Raw genomic sequence first — 25,181 nt, forward strand, 5'->3', positions numbered from 1 at the left:
AGGAGGGAGGGAGAGACAGAAAGAGAGAAGAGGAGAGAGGAGGAGGGAGGAGGGAGGGAGAGACAGATAGAGATGAAGAGGAGAGAGGAGGAGGGAGGAGGGAGGGAGGGAGAGACAGAAAGAGAGAAGAGGAGAGAGGAGGAGGGAGGGAGAGACAGATAGAGAGAAGAGGAGAGAGGAGGAGGGAGGAGGGAGGGAGGGAGGGAGAGACAGAAAGAGAGAAGAGGAGAGAGGAGGAGGGAGGGAGAGACAGAAAGAGATGAAGAGGAGAGAGGAGGAGGGAGGGAGGGAGGGAGAGACAGAAAGAGAGAAGAGGAGAGAGGAGGAGGGAGGGAGAGACAGAAAGAGATGAAGAGGAGAGAGGAGGAGGGAGGGAGAGACAGAAAGAGATGAAGAGGAGAGAGGAGGAGGGAGGAGGGAGGGAGAGACAGAAAGAGATGAAGAGGAGAGAGGAGGAGGGAGGAGGGAGGGAGAGACAGAAAGAGATGAAGAGGAGAGAGGAGGAGGGAGGGAGGGAGAGACAGAAAGAGACGAAGAGGAGAGAGGAGGAGGGAGAGACAGAAAGAGACCTTTGTGAGTGCAATGTTTACTGTTAATTTTTATTGTTTATTTCACATCTGTTTATGATCTATTTCTCTTGCTTTGGCATTGTAAACATTTGTTTCCCATGTCAATAAAGCCATTAAGTTGAATTGAATTAAAGAGAGGGAGGAGAGAGGGAGAAGTGAGACAAAACATGTGAGGGGACAAGAGGAGAGAGAGGGTAGGAGAGGGGAGAGAGAGAGGGTAGGAGAGGGGAGAGAGAGAGAGAGGGTAGGAGAGGGGAGAGAGAGAGGGTAGGAGAGGGGAGAGAGAGGGTAGGAGAGGGGAGAGAGAGAGAGAGGGTAGGAGAGGGGAGAGAGAGAGGGTAGGAGAGGGGAGAGAGAGGGTAGGAGAGGGGAGAGAGAGAGAGAGGGTAGGAGAGGGGAGAGAGAGAGGGTAGGAGAGGGGAGAGAGAGGGTAGGAGAGGGGAGAGAGAGAGAGAGGGTAGGAGAGGGGGGAGAGAGAGAGAGGGTAGGAGAGGGGGGAGAGAGAGAGAGGGTAGGAGAGGGGAGAGAGAGAGGGTAGGAGAGGGGGGAGAGAGAGAGAGGGTAGGAGAGGGGAGAGAGAGAGAGAGGGTAGGAGAGGGGAGAGAGAGAGAGGGTAGGAGAGGGGGGAGAGAGAGAGGGTAGGAGAGGGGAGAGAGAGGGTAGGAGAGGGGGGAGAGAGAGAGAGGGTAGGAGAGGGGGGAGAGAGAGAGAGGGTAGGAGAGGGGAAGAGAGAGAGAGGGTAGGAGAGGGGGAGAGAGAGAGAGAGGGTAGGAGAGGGGGGAGAGAGAGAGGGTAGGAGAGGGGGGAGAGAGAGAGAGGGTAGGAGAGGGGGGAGAGAGAGAGAGGTAGGAGAGGGGGAGAGAGAGAGGGTAGGAGAGGGGGGAGAGAGAGAGAGGGTAGGAGAGGGGGGAGAGAGAGAGAGGGTAGGAGAGGGGGGAGAGAGAGAGAGGGTAGGAGAGGGGGAGAGAGAGAGGGTAGGAGAGGGGGGAGAGAGAGAGAGGGTAGGAGAGGGGGGAGAGAGAGAGGGTAGGAGAGGGGGGAGAGAGAGGGTAGGAGAGGGGAGAGAGAGAGAGAGGGTAGGAGAGGGGGAGAGAGAGAGGGTAGGAGAGGGGGGGAGAGAGAGAGAGGGTAGGAGAGGGGGGAGAGAGAGAGAGGGTAGGAGAGGGGGGAGAGAGAGAGGGTATGAGGAGAGGGGAGAGAGAGAGAGGGTAGGAGAGGGGGAGAGAGAGAGAGGGTAGGAGAGGGGGAGAGAGAGAGGGTAGGAGAGGGGAGAGAGAGAGAGGGGTAGGAGAGGGGGGAGAGAGAGAGACGGTAGGAGAGGGGGGAGAGAGAGAGAGGGTAGGAGAGGGGGGAGAGAGAGAGAGGGTAGGAGAGGGGAGAGAGAGAGAGAGGGTAGGAGAGGGGGGAGAGAGAGAGGGTAGTAGAGGGTGAGAGAGAGAGAGGGTAGGAGAGGGGAGAGAGAGAGAGAGAGAGGGTGGAGGAGGGGGAGAGAGAGGAGGGATTGAGAGAACAGAGATAAAAAGAGATTAAGTGATACAGAGAGCGCAGAGATAGAGAAAGGAAGAAAGGCAGAAGGGAGAGAGAGATGCTTATCTTATTGCTCTTTGTTTTAGAAATGCATGACTGCCAACAAGTTATTGAGCTTGAATTAAAGAGGATAAAGAGAGGGAGAATGAGGGGGAGAGAGGGAGATGATCAAAGGGAGGGAGGGAGGTAGAGAGGGAGGGAGGGAGGTAGAGAGGGAGGGAGGGAGGTAAAGAGGGAGATGATCAAAGGGAGGGAGGGAGGTAGAGTGGGAGGGAGGGAGGTAGAGAGGGAGGGAGGGAGGTAGAGAGGGAGGGAGGTGAACAAAGGGAGGGAGGGAGGGAGATGAACAAAGGGAGGGAGGGAGGGAGGGAGGGAGGGAGGGAGGGAGATGAACAAAGGGAGGGAGGGAGGGAGGGAGGGAGGGAGGGAGGGAGGGAGGGAGGGAGGGAGGGAGGGAGGGAGGGAGGGAGGGAGGGAGGGAGGTAGAGAGGGAGTTGATCAAAGGGAGGGAGGGAGGGAGGTAGAGAGGGAGGGAGATGAACAAGGGAGGGGAGGGGAGGGAGGGAGGGGAGGGAGGGGAGGGAGGGAGGGAGGGAGGGAGGGAGGGAGGGAGGGAGGGAGGGAGATGATCAAAGGGAGGGAGGGAAGTAGAGAGGGAGGGAGGGAGGTAGAGAGGGAGGGAGGGAGGTAGAGAGGGAGGGAGGTGAACAAAGGGAGGGAGGGAGGTAGAGAGGGAGGGAGGGAGGTAGAGAGGGAGGGAGGGAGGTAGAGAGGGAGGGAGGGAGGTAGAGAGGGAGATGATCAAAGGGAGGGAGGGAGGTAGAGTGGGAGGGAGGGAGGTAGAGAGGGAGGGAGGGAGGTAGAGAGGGAGGGAGGGAGATGAACAAAGGGAGGGAGGGAGGGAGATGAACAAAGGGAGGGAGGGAGGGAGGGAGGGAGGGAGGGAGGGAGGGAGGGAGGGAGGGAGGGAGGGAGGAGGGAGGGAGGGAGGGAGATGAACAAAGGGAGGGAGGGAGGGAGGTAGAGAGGGAGGGAGGTGAACAAGGGAGGGAGGGAGGGAGATGAACAAAGGGAGGGAGGGAGGGAGGGAGGGAGGGAGGGAGGGAGGGAGGGAGGGAGGGAGGGAGGGAGGGAGGGAGGGAGGGAGATGAACAAAGGGAGGGAGGGAGGGAGGTAGAGAGGGAGGTAGAGAGGGAGGGAGGGAGGGAGGTAGAGAGGGAGATGATCAAAGGGAGGGAGGGAGGGAGGTAGAGAGGGAGGGAGGTGAACAAAGGGAGGGAGGGAGGGAGATGAACAAAGGGAGGGAGGGAGGGAGGGAGGGAGGGAGGGAGGGAGGGAGGGAGGGAGGGAGGGAGGGAGGGAGATGATCAAAGGGAGGGAGGGAAGTAGAGAGGGAGGGAGGGAGGTAGAGAGGGAGGGAGGGAGGTAGAGAGGGAGGGAGGTGAACAAAGGGAGGGAGGGAGGTAGAGAGGGAGGGAGGGAGGTAGAGAGGGAGGGAGGGAGGTAGAGAGGGAGATGATCAAAGGGAGGGAGGGAGGTAGAGTGGGAGGGAGGGAGGTAGAGAGGGAGGGAGGAGGTAGAGAGGGAGGGAGGGAGATGAACAAAGGGAGGGAGGGAGGGAGGGAGATGAACAAAGGGAGGGAGGGAGGGAGGGAGGGAGATGAACAAAGGGAGGGAGGGAGGGAGGGAGGGAGGTAGAGATGGAGGGAGGGAGGTAGAGAGGGAGATGATCAAAGGGAGGGAGGAGGTAGAGAGGGAGGGAGGGAGGGAGGTAGAGAGGGAGGGAGGGAGGTGAACAAAGGGAGGGAGGGAGGAGATGAACAAAGGGAGGGAGGGAGGGAGGGAGGGAGGGAAGGAGGGAGGGAGGGAGGGAGGGAGGGAGGGAGGGAGGGAGGGAGGGAGGGAGGGAGGGAGGGAGGGAGGGAGGGAGGGAGGGAGGGAGAGGGAGGGAGGGAGAGAAGGAGATGATCACAAAGGGAGGGAGGGAAGTAGAGAGGGAGGGAGGGAGGTAGAGAGGGAGGGAGGGAGGTAGAGAGGGAGGGAGTGAACAAAGGGAGGGAGGAGGTGAACAAAGGGAGGGAGGGAGGCAGGTCAGTGCTTAGATTAGGGTCAGAGTATGGTTTGGATGAGGGCCCAGGGTTGGCTATAGGGAAGTTTGCCCCCCCCCCACACACACACTCCCTCCTCCCAACACACACCCTACCTTGAGTTCCTCCACAGCCTTGCGTAGCTCCTCAGGGGTCTGGTAAGTGAAGTCTCTCTCCAGATAGTCCTCCTCAGCCTGAGTGATCCACTCCTGCATCTCAGCCATCTCCTTCCTCAGGCTCATGGTTTTGTCCAGACCCCCCTTCAGAGCGGACTTCTTAGCATAGGCCTGGACACACACACACACACACACACCATGAATACACACACAATAACAACAGATGATGTGTCAGGACAGGGATGGATGGAATCAACGCTTGGGTGGGTACGGTGTGTGTGTGTGTGTGTGTGTGTGTGTGTGTACCTGTTTGCAGATTATCTCCCACATAGCGTTCAGCTCATCGAGCTCCTTCTGCAGTTGGATGGCGAATGCTGGCTCCGCCTCTGTCTTCAGAGACACGCCTACCTCATTGATGCCGTTCAGACTGGGTTGGATGGTGTGGATGTCATTCACCAGGGCCTAGCCAATCCCAACAGAGAAACAGGGGATATGACTAATAGAAATGGATGTGAGACAGAGAGATGTTCACTTGTACTGTATTTACTGAGCTGTATGCCCTAGGGCTCATGTACTGGGCTGTATGCCCTAGGGCTCATTTACTGAGCTGTATGCCCTAGGGCTCATTTACTGGGCTGTATGCCCTAGGGCTCATTTACTGGGCTGTATGCCCTAGGGCTCATTTACTGGGCTGTATGCCCTAGGGCTCATTTACTGGGCTGTATGCCCTAGGGCTCATTTACTGAGCTGTATGCCCTAGGGCTCATGTACTGGGCTGTATGCCCTAGGGCTCATTTACTGAGCTGTATGCCCTAGGGCTCATTTACTGGGCTGTATGCCCTAGGGCTCATTTACTGGGCTGTATGCCCTAGGGCTCATTTACTGGGCTGTATGCCCTAGGGCTCATTTACTGGGCTGTATGCCCTAGGGCTCATTTACTGAGCTGTATGCCCTAGGGCTCATGTACTGGGCTGTATGCCCTAGGGCTCATTTACTGAGCTGTATGCCCTAGGGCTCATTTACTGAGCTGTATGCCCTAGGGCTCATTTACTGAGCTGTATGCCCTAGGGCTCATTTACTGGGCTGTATGCCCTAGGGCTCATTTACTGGGCTGTATGCCCTAGGGCTCATTTACTGAGCTGTATGCCCTAGGGCTCATTTACTGAGCTGTATACCCTAGGGCTCATTTACTGAGCTGTATACCCTAGGGCTCATTTACTGGGCTGTATGCCCTAGGGCTCATTTACTGGGCTGTATGCCCTAGGGCTCATTTACTGGGCTGTATGCCCTAGGGCTCATTTACTGGGCTGTATGCCCTAGGGCTCATTTACTGAGCTGTATACCCTAGGGCTCATTTACTGGGCTGTATGCCCTAGGGCTCATTTACTGGGCTGTATGCCCTAGGGCTCATTTACTGAGCTGTATGCCCTAGGGCTCATTTACTGGGCTGTATGCCCTAGGGCTCATTTACTGAGCTGTATGCCCTAGGGCTCATTTACTGGGCTGTATGCCCTAGGGCTCATTTACTGAGCTGTATGCCCTAGGGCTCATTTACTGAGCTGTATGCCCTAGGGCTCATTTACTGGGCTGTATGCCCTAGGGCTCATTTACTGAGCTGTATGCCCTAGGGCTCATTTACTGAGCTGTATACCCTAGGGCTCATTTACTGGGCTGTATGCCCTAGGGCTCATTTACTGGGCTGTATGCCCTAGGGCTCATTTACTGGGCTGTATGCCCTAGGGCTCATTTACTGGGCTGTATGCCCTAGGGCTCATTTACTGAGCTGTATGCCCTAGGGCTCATTTACTGGGCTGTATACCCTAGGGCTCATTTATTGGGCTGTATGCCCTAGGGCTCATTTACTGAGCTGTATGCCCTAGGGCTCATTTACTGGGCTGTATACCCTAGGGTTCATTTACTGGGCTGTATACCCTAGGGCTCATTTACTGAGCTGTATGCCCTAGGGCTCATTTACTGAGCTGTATACCCTAGGGCTCATTTACTGGGCTGTATGCCCTAGGGCTCATTTACTGGGCTGTATACCCTAGGGCTCATTTACTGGGCTGTATGCCCTAGGGCTCATTTACTGAGCTGTATGCCCTAGGGCTCATTTACTGGGCTGTATGCCCTAGGGCTCATTTACTGGGCTGTATGCCCTAGGGCTCATTTACTGGGCTGTATGCCCTAGGGCTCATGTACTGGGCTGTATGCCCTAGGGCTCATTTACTGGGCTGTATGCCCTAGGGCTCATTTACTGGGGTGACGTTTAGAGGTCACAATTCCTCTGCTAAAAATAGAAGGTTGCCAGGTGAGAGAAGGTGAATGACAGGTTGCCAGGGGAGAGAAGGTGAATGACAGGTTGCCAGGGGAGAGAAGGTGAATGACAGGTTGTCAGGTGAGAGAAGGTGAATGACAGGTTGCCAGGTGAGAGAAGGTGAATGACAGGTTGCCAGGGGGGAGAAGGTGAATGACAGGTTGCCAGGGGAAAGAAGGTGAATGACAGATTGCCAGGTGAGAGAAGGTGAATGACAGGTTGCCAGGGGAGAGAAGGTGAATGACAGGTTGCCAGGTAAGAGAAGGTGAATGATAGGTTGCCAGGGGAGAGAAGGTGAATGACAGGTTGCCAGGGGAGAGAAGGTGAATGACAGGTTGCCAGGGGAGAGAAGGTGAATGACAGGTTGCCAGGTGAGAGAAGGTGAATGACAGGTTGCCAGGTGAGAGAAGGTGAATGACAGGTTGCCAGGTAAGAGAAGGTGAAAGAAGGTTGCCAGGTGAGAGAAGGTGAATGACAGGTTGCCAGGGGAGAGAAGGTGAATGACAGGTTGCCAGGTGAGAAAAGGTGAATGACAGGTTGCCAGGGGAGAGAAAGTGAATGACAGGTTGCCAGGTAAGAGAAGGTGAAAGAAGGTTGCCAGGTCTTACAGTGCACTGCTCCAGCTGTTTCTGCAGGGCCTCTGAGTCCCCCAGCGCTGGCCACTCCTCATTCAGGAACACATCAACATCAGCCATCCACTTCCTCAGAGTCTTCACGTCATTCTGAGAGACACAGACAGATAGGTTAACAAGCAGCACAGAACTGACAATGTGCTTAGTCATTTATAGCCACACACGCAAACAAAGTTAGAAACATGTCAGCGTCACCCATCCACTTCCTCTGTGTCTTCACATCATTATGCAGACACTGACAGCAAAGACCACATTAATATTGTCCTCTTTACAGTCATTTACACAGGGACATATGGTACACTCACTCACAGATCTGTCTCTATCTCTTCATCTCTGTCTCTATCTCTTAATCTCTGTCTCTATCTCCTCATCTCTTTCTCTATCTCTTAATCTCTGTCTCTATCTCCTCATCTCTGTCTCTATCTCTTAATCTCTGTCTCTATCTCTTCATCTCTGTCTCTATCTCTTAATCTCTGTCTCTATCTCCTCATCTCTGTCTCTATCTCTTAATCTCTGTCTCTATCTCCTCATCTCTGTCTCTATCTCTTAATCTCTGTCTCTATCTCTTCATCTCTGTCTCCCTCTCTTCCTTTCCTTCTCTATCTCACTCACCCTCTCCCTCGTTCTACTCTCTCCCTCTATTTCGCTCTCTTTCTACTCTCTCTCGCTCCCTCTCTCCCTCTCTCTCGCAGCACACCCCCACCCCCCTACAACCCCCACAGTACCTGGAACTGCAGTAATTTAGCCATAAGCTCTGTTATCTTGGTCGCCTGTTCCCCCAGCGTCGAGGACAGGCGTCTCCAGCGAGTCATGATGCTGTCCATCTCTGTCCTGTACTTGTGACTGATCTCAGGAGGGGCCTTCTGAAAAACCTGGTCCACTGTAGACGTCAGGTAGTCCACCTCACTCTGGTGCTCTGCAAGCGCAACCTGCATTACCTGTAGGGAAGGACATGGAGATGGTTGTACTCAATACAGGGTGAATCCCAACTTTCACATTTTCACTGAAGTCTCTTATTGATATCAATGTATGATTAAGTTATGATTTGGCCAGATGAGGACTTTTTAGCAGGATAGTTCATTTAATTCCATGGACGCTAGCCACCCAGAGGGGGCACTGACGGGAGGATGAATATATTAGTTTTATTGGGGGGGGGCACTGACGGGAAGATGAATATATTAGTTTTATTGGGGGGGGGGCACAGACGGGAAGATGAATATATTCGTTTTATTGGGGGGGGGCACTGACGGGAAGATGAATATATTCGTTTTATTGGGGGGGGGGCACTGACGGGAAGATGAATATATTAGTTTTATTGGGGGGGGGGGCTGACGGGAAGATGAATATATTCGTTTTATTGGGGGGGGGGGCACTGACGGGAAGATGAATATATTAGTTTTATTGGGGGGGGGCACAGACGGGAAGATGAATATGTTAGTTTTATTGGGGGGGGGGCACAGACGGGAAGATGAATATATTCGTGTTATTGGGGGGGGCACTGACGGGAAGATGAATATATTAGTTTTATTGGGGGGGGCACAGACGGGAAGATGAATATATTAGTTTTATTGGGGGGGGGGCACTGACGGGAAGATGAATATATTAGTTTTATTGGGGGGAGGGGCACTGACGGGAAGATGAATGTATTAGTTTTATTGGGGGGGGGGTCACTGACGGGAAGATGAATATATTTGTTTTATTGGGGGGGGCACTGACGGGAAGATGAATGTATTAGTTTTATTGGGGGGGGGGTCACTGACGGGAAGATTAATATATTTGTTTTATTGGGGGGGGCACTGACGGGAAGATGAATGTATTAGTTTTATTGGGGGGGGGGTCACTGACGGGAAGATGAATATATTTGTTTTATTGGGGGGGGCACAGAAAGAAATCCCCCCCGTATTTTTTTTCTTACATTTTTGGTCCATGGAGGTTCATGCAAACCAGAGGCAGCTGAAGAGTAGCTTCGAGGACTATATCTGAAGTCCAAATTGGACCCCTAGCCCCTCTGCCCTCTCTGTCTAGGGAGAAGTGCCTGGTGACCCCTAGCCCCTCTGCCCACTCTGTCTAGGGAGAAGGGACTGGTGACCCCTAGCCCCTCTGCCCACTCTGTCTAGGGAGAAGGGACTGGTGACCCCTAGCCCCTCTGCCCTCTCTGTCTAGGGAGAAGTGCCTGGTGACCCCTAGCTCCTCTGCCCTCTCTGTCTAGAGCAGGCCTGGTGACCTCTAGCCCCTCTGCCCTCTCTGTCTAGAGCAGGCCTGGTGACCCCTAGCCCCTCTGCCCTCTCTGTCTAGGGAGAAGTGCCTGGTGACCCCTAGCTCCTCTGCCCTCTCTGTCTAGAGCAGGCCTGGTGACCTCTAGCCCCTCTGCCCTCTCTGTCTAGAGCAGGCCTGGTGACCCCTAGCCCCTCTGCCCTCTCTGTCTAGAGCAGGCCTGGTGACCCCTAGCCCCTCTGCCCTCTCTGTCTAGAGCAGGCCTGGTGACCTCTAGCCCCTCTGCCCTCTCTGTCTAGAGCAGGCCTGGTGACCCCTAGCCCCTCTGCCCTCTCTGTCTAGGGAGAAGTGCCTGGTGACCCCTAGCTCCTCTGCCCTCTCTGTCTAGAGCAGGCCTGGTGACCTCTAGCCCCTCTGCCCTCTCTGTCTAGAGCAGGCCTGGTGACCCCTAGCCCCTCTGCCCTCTCTGTCTAGGGAGAAGTGCCTGGTGACCCCTAGCTCCTCTGCCCTCTCTGTCTAGAGCAGGCCTGGTGACCTCTAGCCCCTCTGCCCTCTCTGTCTAGGCAAGAGGGCCTATCGGTCATTTGTAGATATGGGACTTTTTTATTAAGGACTTTTTAGAGCATAGAAAGTTCAGTGTTGGCTACCAGGTTAATGGGCTACCAGGTTAATGGGCTACCAGGTTAATGGGCTACCAGGTTACCAGGTTACCAGGTTAATGGGCTACCAGGTTAATGGGCTACCAGGTTACCAGGTTACCAGGTTAATGGGCTACCAGGTTACCAGGTTAATGTGCTACCAGGTTACCAGGTTACCAGGTTAATGGGCTACCAGGTTACCAGGTTACCAGGTTACCAGGCTACCAGGTTACCAGGTTACCAGGTTAATGGGCTACCAGGTTAATGGGCTACCAGGTTAATGGGCTACCAGGTTACCAGGTTACCAGGTTAATGGGCTACCAGGTTACCAGGTTACCAGGTTAATGGGCTACCGGGTTACCAGGTTACCAGGTTAATGGGCTACCAGGTTAATGGGCTACCAGGTTAATGGGCTACCAGGTTACCAGGTTACCAGGTTAATGGTAGCCGGAGGCTGATGAAGACAGATGAATAATCAAAATATGTACGTTAGAACTGTCTGGGAATCTAGAAAATCATGACAACTTGAGTGGATTTACCCTTTAACTAACAAACACTAGATTAACATTATTATTCATACTATGTGTGATGATGTGAAAACAATCAATGATCAAACAAAACACACACACACAACATTAGTTTGACTGTTTAGCCAATAAGGGGCAGTATCCCCTCCCTCCCTCTCCATCCTGTTGGGTCAATACTAGGGCTCCCTAATGACGCTATGAGATATAACGGCCTCAGGGTAAATGTTTCCTGGAGGGTCACAGGACAGAGAGAAGAGACAGGTGTTCATCTCCAGGTTTCTGACAGTCATCATTGCCAGTGGTGGTAGGTAGCGGCTCTGGGTCTGTGTGGTTAAGACCTGAAGTTTAAAAAGATGTCTAGAAGCAGACAGAGACATCAATGTATGGGCCTATAGACATTCTCTCTGGGGAGGGATCAACTTGTTTAGTATTGGTGTGAATGCCTTTATATCCATCGTAATGAGACATATTGATATTATGTTTATTATAATATCCAAGAACAGTAACGGAGGACAAGCTTAGAAAAAATTATCGTAACGATTATAATATTTTTGCAAATTACTATGCAGAGATGTTCTACTGACTACCCCTAGATAGCACTGAGGAGGCAGAAGATTCCACCCTGCTGCCCTGTGAGGTAGAACATCCTAACTAAGATTCCATCCTGCTGCCCTGTGAGGTAGAACATCCTAACTAAGATTCCATCCTGCTGCCCTGTGAGATAGAACATCCTAACTAAGATTCCACCCTGCTGCCCTGTGAGGTAGAACATCCTAACTAAGATTCCACCCTGCTGCCCTGTGAGATAGAACATCCTAACTAAGATTCCACCCTGCTGCCCTGTGAGGTAGAACATCCTAACTAAGATTCCACCCTGCTGCCCTGTGAGATAGAACATCCTAACTAAGATTCCACCCTGCTGCCCTGTGAGGTAGAACATCCTAACTAAGATTCCATCCTGCTGCCCTGTGAGATAGAACATCCTAACTAAGATTCCACCCTGCTGCCCTGTGAGGTAGAACATCCTAACTAAGATTCCACCCTGCTGCCCTGTGAGATAGAACATCCTAACTAAGATTCCACCCTGCTGCCCTGTGAGGTAGAACATCCTAACTAAGATTCCACCCTGCTGCCCTGTGAGGTAGAACATCCTAACTAAGATTCCACCCTGCTCCCCTGTGAGGTAGAACATCCTAACTAAGATTCAACCCTGCTGCCCTGTGAGATAGAACATCCTAACTAAGATTCCACCCTGCTGCCCTGTGAGGTAGAACATCCTAACTAAGATTCCACCCTGCTGCCCTGTGAGGAAAACATCCTAACTAAGATTCCATCATGCTGCCCTGTGAGGTAGAACATCCTAACTAAGATTCCATCCTGCTGCCCTGTGAGGTAGAACATCCTAACTAAGATTCCACCCTGCTGCCCTGTGAGGAAAACATCCTAACTAAGATTCCACCCTGCTGCCCTGTGAGGTAGAACATCCTAACTAAGATTCCACCCTGCTGCCCTGTGAGGAAAACATCCTAACTAAGATTCCACCCTGCTGCCCTGTGAGGTAGAACATCCTAACTAAGATTCCACCCTGCTGCCCTGTGAGGTAGAACATCCTAACTAAGATTCCACCCTGCTGCCCTGTGAGGTAGAACATCCTACTGTACCTACAGTGCCTTGCAAAAGTATTCATCTCCCTTGGCATTTTTCCTATTTTGTTGCATTACAAGCTGTCATTTAAATGGATTTTTATTTGGATTTCATGTAACGGACAAACACAAAATAGTCAAAATTGGTGAAAAAATTACTTAAAAATTCTAAAATATAGGAAAAAGGAAAAGTGATGCGTGCATATGTATTCACCCCCTTTGCTATGAAGACCCTAAATAAGATCTGGTGCAACCAATTACCTTCAGAAGCCACATAATTAGTTCAAGTCCACCTGTGTGCAATCTAATTGTCACATGATCTGTCACATGATCTCAGTATATATACACCTGTTCTGAAAGGCCCCAGAGTCTGCAACACTACTAAGCAAGGGGCACCACCAAGCAAGCGGCACCATGAAGACCAAGGAGCTCTTCAAACAGGTCAGGGACAAAGTTGTGGAGAAAAACAGATCATGGTTGGGTTATAAAAAAATATCAGAAACTTTGAACATCCCACTGGGCACCATTAAATCCATTATTAAAAAATGGAAAGAATATGGCACAACAACAAACCTACCAAGAGAGGGCTGCCCACCAAAACTCACAAATCAGGCAAGGAGGGCATTAATCAGAGAGGCAACAAAGAGACCAAAGATAACCCTGAAGGAGCTGCAAAGCTCCAAAGCGAAGATTGGAGTATCTGTCCAAAGGACCATTTTAAGACATACACTCTACAGAGCTGGGTTTAACGGAAGAGTGGCCAGAAGAAAATAAGCAAACATGTTTGTTGTTCACCAGAAGGCTTGTGGGAGACTTCCCAAACATATGGAAGAAGGTACTCTGGTCAGATGAGACTAAAATTAAGCTTTTTGACCATCAAGGAAAATGCTATGTCTGGCGCAAACCCAACACCTCCCATCACCCCGAGAATACCATCCCCACAGTGAAGCATGGTGGTGGCAGCATCATGCTGTGGGGATGTCTTTCATCAGCAGGGACTGGGAAACTGGTCCGAATTGAAGGAATGATGGATGGCGCTAAATACAGGGAAATTCTTGAGGGAAACCTGTTTCAGTCTTCCAGAGATTTAAGACTGGGACGGAGGTTCACCATCCAGCAGTACAATGACCCTAAGCATACTGCTAAAGCAACACTCGAGTGGTTTAAGGGGAAACACCCCAAGAGACTTGCAGCTGTAATTGCTGCTAAAGGTGGCTCTATAAAGTATTGTTTTTGGGGGGGTGAATAGTTATACACGCTCAACTTTTCTTTTTTTTTCTTTTTTTTTTCTTGTTTGTTTCACAAATAAAAAATATTTAGCATCTTCAAAGTGGTAGGAATGTTGTGTAAATCAAATGATACAACCCCCCCCCCCCCAAGAAATCAATTTTAATTCCAGGTTGTAAAGGCAACAAAATACAAGGGGGGCGAACCATTGCGCAAAGCCACTGTATCTCAGGTTAATCTGATCTGACCTTGGATTTAAAGTCTCAGAGAACATCCATTTAGCACCAGAACTTAATAAAAACAACAACAACAAGGCCATAAAAAGTCTTAGTGTTTTTACGGGGTGATTCATTTTGTCACAATAACAAGGTGAAATGAGTCTTCAGTGTGGCCCAAATGGAACCCTAATCCTTATGAAGTGCACTAATTTTGACCAGAGCCTACATCTGGTCAAAAGTAGTGCAATTACATAGGGAACAGGGTGCCATTTGGGACACAGCTTTAGTCCGTGCTGTGTGGCAGTAACCCTGGCACATCCATAGATAGAGAGATGGAAAAACACACTGATTTGATCCTCTGGGTTTTCCTCTGTCGTCAATAACATTTCTCCATTTCTCATAATTGCAGTGAGGCGCTGCTCTGCTCTGTTAGTGCTCTCTGAATGTAAAGCAGTAGAGAGAACAACTATTTATCCTGGCAGCCCTGCTGGCATCTCCTCATCAAGGGTTACTGCACTTTCACTGAACTAGATCATCATGTGAAGCAGCCTCTTGTTTCTGCTCTTGTCTTGACTGTTAATACGTTGATTCAGTACGCGGGCTGTTCGACTACGTTGCATTAACAGTGTGAAAGCAGAAATTGTTACGGGTGTTTTGTGGCAGAATCCTCGTAATAAAACAGACAGACACACAGCCAACCAGTCAGCCAGACACACAGCCAACCAGTCAGCCAGACACACAGCCAACCAGTCAGCCAGACACACAGCCAACCAGTCAGCCAGACACACATCCAACCAGTCAGCCAGACACACACCCAACCAGTCAGCCACACACATACCCAACCAGTCAGCCAGACACACACCCAACCAGTCAGCCAGACACACATCCAACCAGTCAGCCAGACACACATATCCAACCAGTCAGCCAGACACACAGCCAACCAGACACACACCCAACCAGTCAGCCAGACACACACCCAACCAGACATCCAGCCTCCCACCCAACCAGTCAGCCAGACACACAGCCAACCAGACATCCAGGGCGGTTCAGTACCTTGACATCCTTCAGTCTCCCCTCCATGGTAGGGTATTCAGTGACGGCTGTAGAGGGGATGGCTAGCCTCGCCTCACACTGCTGTAACCAGGCCAACAGAGTAAATACTGTCTCCTTATAGAGCACAGGAGGAAGGCTCTCCTGAACTGGAGGGAGAGATACAATAATGGTTAGGGGATGGAGCCTGCTGTCAGGCTCTACCACTTCACTATAATATACTATATACTCTACCACTTCACTATGATATACTTTATACTCTACCACTTCACGATGATATACTATATACTCTACCACTTCACTATAATATACTATATACTCTACCACTTCACTATAAGATACTATATACTCTACCACTTCACTATAATATACTATATCCTCTACCACTTCACTATGATATACTATATACTCTACCACTTCACTATAAGATACTATATACTCTACCACTTCACTATAATATACTATATCCTCTACCACTTCACTATGATATACTATATACTCTACCACTTCACGATGATATGCTATATACTCTACCACTTCACTATAATATACTATATACTCTACTACTTCACTATAATTTACTATATACTCTACGACTTCACTATAATATACTATATCCTCTACCACTTCACTATGATATACTATATACTCACAGCCCTTCTGGTCTGCTGTCAGACTCTACCACTTCACTATAATATACTATATCCTCTACCACTTCACTATGATATACTATATACTCACAGCCCTTCTGGTCTGCTGTCAGACTCTACCACTTCACTATAATATACTATATACTCACAGCCCTTCTGGTCTGCTGTCTGACTGTCTGCCAAATCTATATTACCCTCTCCCTGTCTGACTGTCTGCCAAATCTATATTACCACACTGCATTATCCTTTTATATCTGACTGTCTGGGGTCTGTCCACACTGCATTATCCTCTCCATGTCTGGGGGTCTGCCCACTCTACATGATCCTCTCCCTGTCTGGGGGTCTGCCCACTCTACATTATCCTCTCCCTGTCTGGGGGTCTGCCCACTCTGCATTATCCTCTCTGTCTGACTGTCTGGGGGTCTGTTCACTCTGCATTATCCTCTCCATGTCTGGGGGTCTGCCCACTCTACAGTATCCTCTCCCTGTCTGGGGGTCTGCATACTCTACATTATCCTCTCCCTGTCTGGGGGTCTGCCCACCCTGCATTACACTCTCTGTCTGACTGTCTGGGGGTCTGCCCACTCTACATGATCCTCTCCCTGTCTGGGGGTCTGCCCACCCTGCATTATCCTCTCTGTCTGACTGTCTGGGGGTATGTCCACTCTGCATTATCCTCTGACTGTCTGGGGGTATGTCCACTCTGCATTATCCTCTCACTGTCTGGGGATCTGTCCACTCTACATTATCCTCTCCATGTCTGGGGGTATGTACACTCTACATTATCCTCTCCCTGTCTGGGGATCTGTCCACTCTACATTATCCTCTCCATGTCTGGGGGTATGTACACTCTACATTATCCTCTCCCTGTCTGGGGGTCTGTCCACTCTACATGATCCTCTCCCTGTCTGGGGGTCTGTCCACTCTACATGATCCTCTCCCTGTCTGGGGTCTGTCCACTCCACATGATCCTCTCCCTGTCTGGGGGTCTGTCCACTCTACATGATCCTCTCCCTGTCTGGGGGTCTGTCCACTCTACATGATCCTCTCCCTGTCTGGGGTCTGTCCACTCTACATGATCCTCTCCCTGTCTGGGGGTCTGTCCACTCTACATGATCCTCTCCCTGTCTGGGGTCTGTCCACTCTACATGATCCTCTCCCTGTCTGTGGGTCTGTCCACTCTACATGATCCTCTCCCTGTCTGGGGGTCTGTCCACTCTACATGATCCTCTCCCTGTCTGGGGGTCTGTCCACTCTACATGATCCTCTCCCTGTCTGGGGGTCTGTCCACTCTACATTATCCTCTCCCTGTCTGGGGGTCTGTCCACTCTACATTATCCTCTCCCTGTCTGGGGGTCTGTCCACTCTACATTATCCTCTCCCTGTCTGGGGGTCTGTCCACTCTACATTATCCTCTCCCTGTCTGGGGGTCTGTCCACTCTACATTATCCTCTCCCTGTCTGGGGGTCTGTCCACTCTACATTATCCTCTCCCTGTCTGGGGGTCTGTCCACTCTACATGATCCTCTCCCTGTCGAGACAGGTATTTTTTATAGAGCAGCAGGCTCTGTCTTGCTCTCTGTATCTAGTCTGTCTCTGTTCCTGTCTCAGTCCACTCTACATTATCCACTCACAGTCCACTCTGCATCGTTAGCTAATTAACTGCTGGTCCACAGTTAGGTCTGTATGTACAGTATGTTAATGTTTTGTTTGTATTGCCTGTTTGTTTGTCAGGGGGGGGGCAGCCATGTATGAAAATGGAGAACGCTAAAGGGGAAGTGGTCGAATCGTTATTCTACTTTATGTGAACGCTTTAGTGATCAACGTAATTATCAGGACTCCTGGCCAGTGAGACACAGGAGGTTGGTGGTAATGACTGGAGTGGAATCAGTGGAACGGTATCAAATACATCAAACACATGGTTTCCATGGTTTCCAGGTGATTTATACCATTCCATTCATTCCATTCGCTCCGCAAGTGAACATGAGAGAGAATATGTGTGTGTGTTTGTGTGTGTGAGGTGAGGATGGTTGAGCTGCAGTGAGGTAGTGAAAGGAGAACATAGTAGCTGTCATCACAATCACTGTTCCCTATAGGGGCAAACACTGAAATGTTTCTTGATGATAGTTATACCACACAACCTGCCACTTACCAACATACTGAAATACACTCACACACGCACACAACACACACTGGCACACGCACACTCCTCTCCAACTGCTTTTGCACCCCCCCGAAGCGCGCGCGCGCGCGCACACACACACACACACACACACACACACACACACACACACACACACACACACACACACACACACACACACACACACACACACACACACACACACACACACATAACAAGATCGTGCCGACAGAGATGGTCGCCTCGCTTCGCGTTCTTAGGAAACTTTGCAGTATTTAGTTTGTTTAATGTGTTATTTCTTACACTGTTACTCCAGGAAATCTGACGTTTTATTACATACAGCCGGGAAGAACTATTGGATATAAGAGCAACGTCAACTTACCAACATTACGACCAGGAATATGACTTTCCCAAAGCGGATCCTCTGTTCGGACCAACACCCAGGACAATGGATCGGATCCCAGTAGGCGACCCAAAACAACGGTGCCGCAGAAAGAGCAGGCCTCCTGGTCAGGCTCCGTAGACGGGCACATCGCTCACTGCTCCCGAGTTTACTACTCGCCAATATCCAGTCTCTTGACAACAAGGTAGACGAAATTCAAGCAAGGGTTGCCTTCCAGAGGTTGTAACATTCTCTGTTTCACGGAAACATGGCTCACTGGGGATATGTTATCAGAGTCGGTACAGCCACCCGGTTTCTTCGCGCATTGCGCCGACAGACACAAACATCTCTCTGGTAAGAAGAAGGGCGGGGGTGTATGCCTTATGATTAACGAGACGTGGTGTGATCATAACAACATACAGTCCTTTTGTTCATCTGACCTAGAATTCCGTACATTCAAATGCCGACGGCATTATCTACCAAGAGAATTCTCTTTGATTATAATCACAGCCGTGTTTATCCCCCAAAGGCAGACAACTTGACCGCCCTGAAATAACTTTATTGGGCTCTATGTAAACTGGAAACCATATATCCTGAGGCAGCATTTATTGTAGCTGGGGGTTTTAACAAAGCCAATCTGAAAACAAGGCTCCCTAAATTTTATCAGCATATCGAATGCGCGACCCGGGCTGGCAGCATTCTGGATCGTTGCTACTCTAACTTAACGCATACAAAGCCCTCCCTCGCCCTCCTTTCGGCAAATCTGACCACGACTCCATTTTGTTGCTCCCAGCCTACAGACAGAAACCCGTGCTCAGATCTATCCCAGTCCGTGCTCAGATCTGTTCAACGCTGGTCTGACCAATCGGATTCCACGCTTCAAGATTCCTCTGATCACATGGACTGGGATATGTTCCGGATAGCCTCAGACAACAACATTGATGCATATGCTGATTCAGTGAGTGAGTTTATTAGCAAGTGCATCGGTGATGTTGTACCCACGGTGACTATTAAAACCTTCCCCAACCAGAAACAGTGGATTAATGGCAGCATTTGTGCAAAACTGAAAGCGCGAATCACTGCTTTTAACCAGGGCAAGGCGACCGGAAACATGACCGAATACAAACAGTGTAGCTATTCCCTCCGCAAGGCAATCAAACAAGCTAAGCGTCAGTATAGAGACAAAAGAGAGTCGCAATTCAACGGCTCAGACATGTGGCAGGATCTACAGTCAATCACGGATTACATAAAGAAAACCAGCCCCGTCACGGACACCGACATCTTGCCTCCAGACAAATTAAACCATTTCTTTGCTTGCTTTGAGGACAATACAGTGCCACTGACACTGCCCGCTACCAAAAGCTGCGGGCTCTCCTTCACAGCGGCCAATGTGAGTAAAACATTTAAACGTGTTAACCCTCGCAAGGCTGCCGGCCCAGACGGCATCCATAGACGTGTCCTCAGAGCGCAGACCAGGTGGCTGGTGTGTTTACGGACATATTCAATCGCTCCCTATCCCAGTCTGCTGTTCCCACATGCTTCAAGGGGGCCACCATTGTTCCTGTTCCAAAGAAAGCTACGGTAACTGAGCTAAATGACTACCGCCCCATTGCACTCACTTCTGTCATCATGAAGTGCTTTGAGAGACTAGTCAAGGATCATATCACCTCCACCTTACCTGACACCACTCCAATTTCCTTACCGCCCCAATAGGTCCACAGACGACGCAATCACAACCACACTGCACACTGCCCTAACCCATCTGGACAAGAGGAATACCTATGTGAGAATGCTGTTCATTGATTACAGCTCAGCATTTAACTCCATACTACCTCCAAACTCTCAGACGCCCGCCCTGTGCAACTGGGTCCTGGACTTTCTGACGGGCCGTCCCCAGGTGGTGAGAATAGGAAACAACATCTTCACCCCGTTGATCCTCAACACTGGGGTGCGTTCTCAGCCCTCTCCAACTCAATCATCAAGTTTGCAGATGTCACTACAGTGGTAGGCTTGATTACCAACAACGACTAGACGGCCTACAGGGAGGAGGTGAAGGCTCTCGGAGCGTGGTGTCAGGAAAATAACCTCACACTCAACGTCAACAAAACAAAGGAGATGATTGTGGACTTCAGGAGAGGGATCACAGCAGAGGGATCACCCCCCCCCCCCCCCCCATCCACATCAACGAGACCGCAGTGGGGAAGATGGAAAGTTTTAAGTTCCTCGGCGTACACATCACGGACAAACTGAAATGGTCCACCCACACAGACAGCGTGGTGAAGAAGGAAAGTTTTAAGTTCCTCGGCGTACACATCACGGACAAACTGAAATGGTCCACCCACACAGACAGCGTGGTGAAGAAGGCGCAGCAGCAGAGGAGCAAGAGCGCCTCTTCAACCTCAGGAGGCTGAAGAAATTTGGCTTGTCACTGAAAACACTCACAAACTTCTACAGATGCACAATCGAGAGCATCCTGTCGGGCTGTATCACCGCCTGGTATGGCAACTGCTCCGCCCACAACCGTAAGGCTCTCCAGAGGGTAGTGAGGTCTGCACAACGCATCACCGGGGGCAATCTACCTGCCCTCCAGGACACCTACAGCACCCGATGTCACAGGAAGGCCAAAAAGATCATCATGGACAACAACCACCCGAGCCACTGCCTGTTCACCCCGATTTCATCCAGAAGGCGAGGTCAGTACAGGTGCATCAAAGCAGGGACCGAGAGACTGAAAAACAGCTTCTATCTCAAGGCCCTCAGACTGTTAAACAGCCATCACTAACATTGAGTGGCTGCTGCCAACATACTGACTCAAATCTCTAGCCACTTTAGTAATTAAAAATTGGATGTAATAAATGTATCACTAGTCACTTTAAACAATGCCACTTTATATAATGTTTACATACCCTACATTACTCATGTCATATGTATATACTGTACTCTATACCATCTACTGCATCTTGCTTATGCTGCACGGCCATCGCTCATTCATATATTTATATGTACGTATTCTTATTCATTCCTTTACACTTGTCTGTATAAGGTAGTTGTTGTGAAATTGTGTTGTGAAATTGTTAGGTTAGATTACTTGTTAGATATTACTGCATGGTCGGAACTAGAAGCACAAGCATTTCGCTACACTCACATTAACATCTGCTAACCATGTATGTGACCAAAAATTGATTTGATACAGACACACTTTGAACTTGAAATGTAATTGAGAATACATTAGGCATATTTCTATTTCCTGTGAGTAGAGGACCCATGTGAGTACTGTTAATACACTTTCTACAATTTACCCCTCTGTGTTCATATTACTGCTCTCTGATAAGCCCATTCTCTCACACACACACACACACACACACACACACACACACACACACACACACACACACACACACACACACACACACACACACACACACACACACACACACACACACACACACACACACACACACACACACACACACAGCAGCTGAACCAGCCAGCTCCCTCAATCCCTCTCTGACATCCACTCTACATATGGAGATGAGAACAAACTGTCCTGCTGTGTTCTGCGTCCTCCTCTCTAAAACATCCTCCTCTCCTCTAAATCATCCTCCTCCTCTCTAAAACATCATCCTCCTCTCTAAAACATCCTCCTCTCCTCTAAAACATCCTCCTCTCCTCTAAAACATCCTCCTCTCCTCTAAAACATCCTCCTCTCCTCTAAAACATCCTCCTCTCCTCTAAAACATCCTCCTCTCCTCTAAAACATCCTCCTCTCCTCTAAAACATCCTCCTCTCCTCTAAAACATCCTCCTCTCCTCTAAAACACCCTCCTCTCCTCTAAAACATCCTCCTCTCCTCTAAAATAACCTCCTCTCCTCTAAAACATCCTCTTCTCCTCTAAAAATATCCTCCTCTCCTCTCCTGTCCTCCTCCTCTCCTCTCCAGTCCTCTCCTGTTCTTCTCTAAAACATCCTCCTCTCCTCTAAAATAGCCTCCTCTCCTCTAAAATATCCTCCTCTCCTCTAAAACATCCCCCTCTCCTCTAAAATACCCTCCTCTCCTCTAAAACATCCCCCTCTCCTCTAAAACATCATCCTCCTCTCTAAAACATCATCCTCCTCTCTAAAACATCATCCTCCTCTCTAAAACATCATCCTCCTCTCTAAAACATCCTCCTCTCCTCTAAAATAGCCTCCTCTCCTCTAAAACATCATCCTCCTCTCTAAAACATCATCCTCCTCTCTAAAACATCATCCTCCTCTCTAAAACATCCTCCTCTCCTCTAAAACATCATCCTCCTCTCTAAAACATCCTCCTCTCCTCTAAAACATCCTCCTCCTCTCTAAAACATCATCCTCCTCTCTAAAACATCCTCCTCTCCTCTAAAATATCCTCCTCTCCTCTAAAATAGCCTCCTCTCCTCTAAAATACCCTCCTCTCCTCTAAAATACCCTCCTCTCCTCTAAAACATCCTCCTCTCCTCTAAAATAACCTCCTCTCCTCTAAAACATCCTCTTCTCCTCTAAAAATATCCTCCTCTCCTCTCCTGTCCTCCTCCTCTCCTCTCCAGTCCTCTCCTGTTCTTCTCTAAAACATCCTCCTCTCCTCTAAAATAGCCTCCTCTCCTCTAAAATACCCTCCTCTCCTCTAAAATACCCTCCTCTCCTCTAAAACAACCTCCTCTCCTCTAAAATATCCTCCTCTCCTCTAAAACATCCTCCTCTCCTCTAAAATAACCTCCTCTCCTCTAAAATAACCTCCTCTCCTCTAAAATAACCTCCTCTCCTCTAAAATATCCTCCTCTCCTCTAAAATATCCTCCTATCCTCTCCAGTCCTTTCCTATTATCCTCTAAAATATCCTCCTCTCCTCTCCTGTCCTCTCCTCCTCCTCTAAAATATCCTCCTCTCCTCTAAAATAACCTCCTCTCCTCTAAAATATCCTCCTCTCCTCTAAAATATCCTCCTATCCTCTCCAGTCCTTTCCTATTATCCTCTAAAATATCCTCCTCTCCTCTCCTGTCCTCTCCTCCTCCTCTAAAATATCCCACTCTACTCTAAAATAACCTCCTCTCCTTGTCTCCTCTAAAAAAATTCTCCTCCCCTCTAAAATATTATCCTCTCCTCTCTCTGTTGCACGTGCCACAGCACTCACCTATTAACCCCTAACCCTCACCTATTAACCTCTAACCCTCACCTGTTAACCCCTAACCCTCACCTATTAACCCCTAACCCTCACCTATTAACCCCTAACCCTAACCCTCACCTATTAACCTCTAACCCTCACCTGTTAACCCCTAACCCTCACCTATTAACCCCTAACCCTCACCTATTAATCCATAACCCTCACCTATTAACCTCTAACCCTCACCTGTTAACCCCTAACCCTCACCTATTAACCCCTAACCTTAACCCTCACCTGTTAACCCCTAACCCTCACCTATTAACCCCTAACCCTCACCTGTTAACCCCTAACCCTCACCTATTAACCCCTAACCCTCACCTGTTAACCCCTAACCCTCACCTGTTAACCCTTAACCTCTAACCCTCACCTATTAACCCCTAACAATCAGAAGTTGACTAGGTGTGGTGCGCTTTTTCTCTTCCCTCATGACCCCTTTCTGTGTTCCTGTGTGTAAGTGCACGCCTGCATTGTGTTTGTGTCCTGCTCCATATTCTCACCCAGCACCAGCTGTCTCTCTCGGGCCTGGAGCTCATCCAGGACCTGCTGGTGATGCTGTGTGAAGTCAGTGATGTCTGCATCGAAGAAGACAGGAACATTCTCCTTCTCCCTCAGTGCCTTCAGCTTCTCTTTTAGCAGGTTGACCTGGGGCTCCAGAGAGGAGAAACGAGCTATCTCCTCCTGGGGGGGAGAGGAGAAGGGAAGAGGGAGAGGAGGTAGGGGTTGGAAGAAGAGGTGGGAGGGAGGGAGGAGGGAGGGGAGGAGAGGGGAGGAGAGGGGAAGAGGGAGAGAAGGAAGGGAGTTGGGAGAAGAGGTGGGAGAGGGGGGAGGAAGTTGAGGGGGAGGAGAGAGATGGGGAGGTAAGAAGGGGTAAGGGGGAGTGAAAGGGAAAAAAAGAGAGAGTGAGACAGAGACAGATCAGCAGAAAGCAAGAGAAAAAAGACAGGAAGTCAGAAAGACAGGACGAGAGGAAGACAGGAAGAGAGGAAGACAGGATGAGAGGAAGACAGGAAGAGAGTAAGACAGGAAGAGAGTAAGACAGGAAGAGAGTAAGACAGGAAGAGAGTAAGACAGGAGGAGAGGAAGAGAGGAAGACAGGAAGAGAGGAAGACAGGAAGAGAGGAAGACAGGAAGAGAGGAAGACAGGAAGAGAGGAAGACAGGAAGAGAAGAGAGACCAGAAACGTTTGACCCAAGTTAAACAATTTAAAGGCAATGCTACCAAATACTAATTGAGTGTATGTTAACTTCTGGCCTACTGGGAATGTGATGAAAGAAATAAAAGCTGAAATAAATCATTCTGTCTACTATTATTCTGACATTTCACATTCTTAAAATAAAGTAGTGATCCTAACTGACCTAAAACAGGGAATTGTTACTAGGATTAAATATCAGGAATTGTGAAAAAACTGAGTTTAAATGTATTTGGCTAAGGTGTATGTAAACTTCCGACTTCAACTGTATATATAAATAATCAGATGATGTTTTAGTACCCTATCAGAGGGGGTCTTAGTATCCTAGTCTAATCTATCAGAGGGGGTCTTAGTACCCTAGTCTAATCTATCAGAGGGGGTCTTAGTATCCTAGTCTAATCTATCAGAGGGGGTCTTAGTATCCTAGTCTAATCTATCAGAGGGGGTCTTAGTATCCTAGTCTAATCTATCAGAGGGGGTCTTAGTATCCTAGTCTAATCTATCAGAGGGGGTCTTAGTATCCTAGTCTAATCTATCAGAGGGGGTCTTAGTATCCTAGTCTAATCTATCAGAGGGGGTCTTAGTACCCTAGTCTAATCTACCAGAGGGGGTCTTAGTACCCAAGTCTAATCTATCAGAGGGGGTCTTAGTATCCTAGTCTAATCTATCAGAGGGGGTCTTAGTATCCTAGTCTAATCTATCAGAGGGGGTCTTAGTATCCTAGTCTAATCTATCAGAGGGGGTCTTAGTATCCTAGTCTAATCTATCAGAGGGGGTCTTAGTATCCTAGTCTAATCTATCAGAGGGGGTCTTAGTACCCTAGTCTAATCTACCAGAGGGGGTCTTAGTACCCAAGTCTAATCTATCAGAGGGGGTCTT

At 49.6% G+C, this 25,181-nt stretch overlaps 1 protein-coding gene across 1 annotated transcript in view; it reads right to left on the bottom strand.

Annotated features, from left to right (window-relative positions):
• Positions 1-25,181, bottom strand: part of LOC109879947 (dystrophin) — a 237,438-nt gene that overhangs the window by 136,539 nt on the left and 75,718 nt on the right. The window contains 6 exon segments of the mRNA XM_031819531.1: positions 4,300-4,470; positions 4,606-4,761; positions 7,222-7,335; positions 7,971-8,183; positions 14,766-14,911; positions 23,611-23,791. Of these exon segments, the coding sequence (XP_031675391.1) occupies positions 4,300-4,470; positions 4,606-4,761; positions 7,222-7,335; positions 7,971-8,183; positions 14,766-14,911; positions 23,611-23,791 (981 nt within the window).

Source organism: Oncorhynchus kisutch, unplaced genomic scaffold (assembly GCF_002021735.2).
Source record: "Oncorhynchus kisutch isolate 150728-3 unplaced genomic scaffold, Okis_V2 scaffold2241, whole genome shotgun sequence".
In the NCBI taxonomy this organism is placed as follows: domain Eukaryota; kingdom Metazoa; phylum Chordata; class Actinopteri; order Salmoniformes; family Salmonidae; genus Oncorhynchus; species Oncorhynchus kisutch.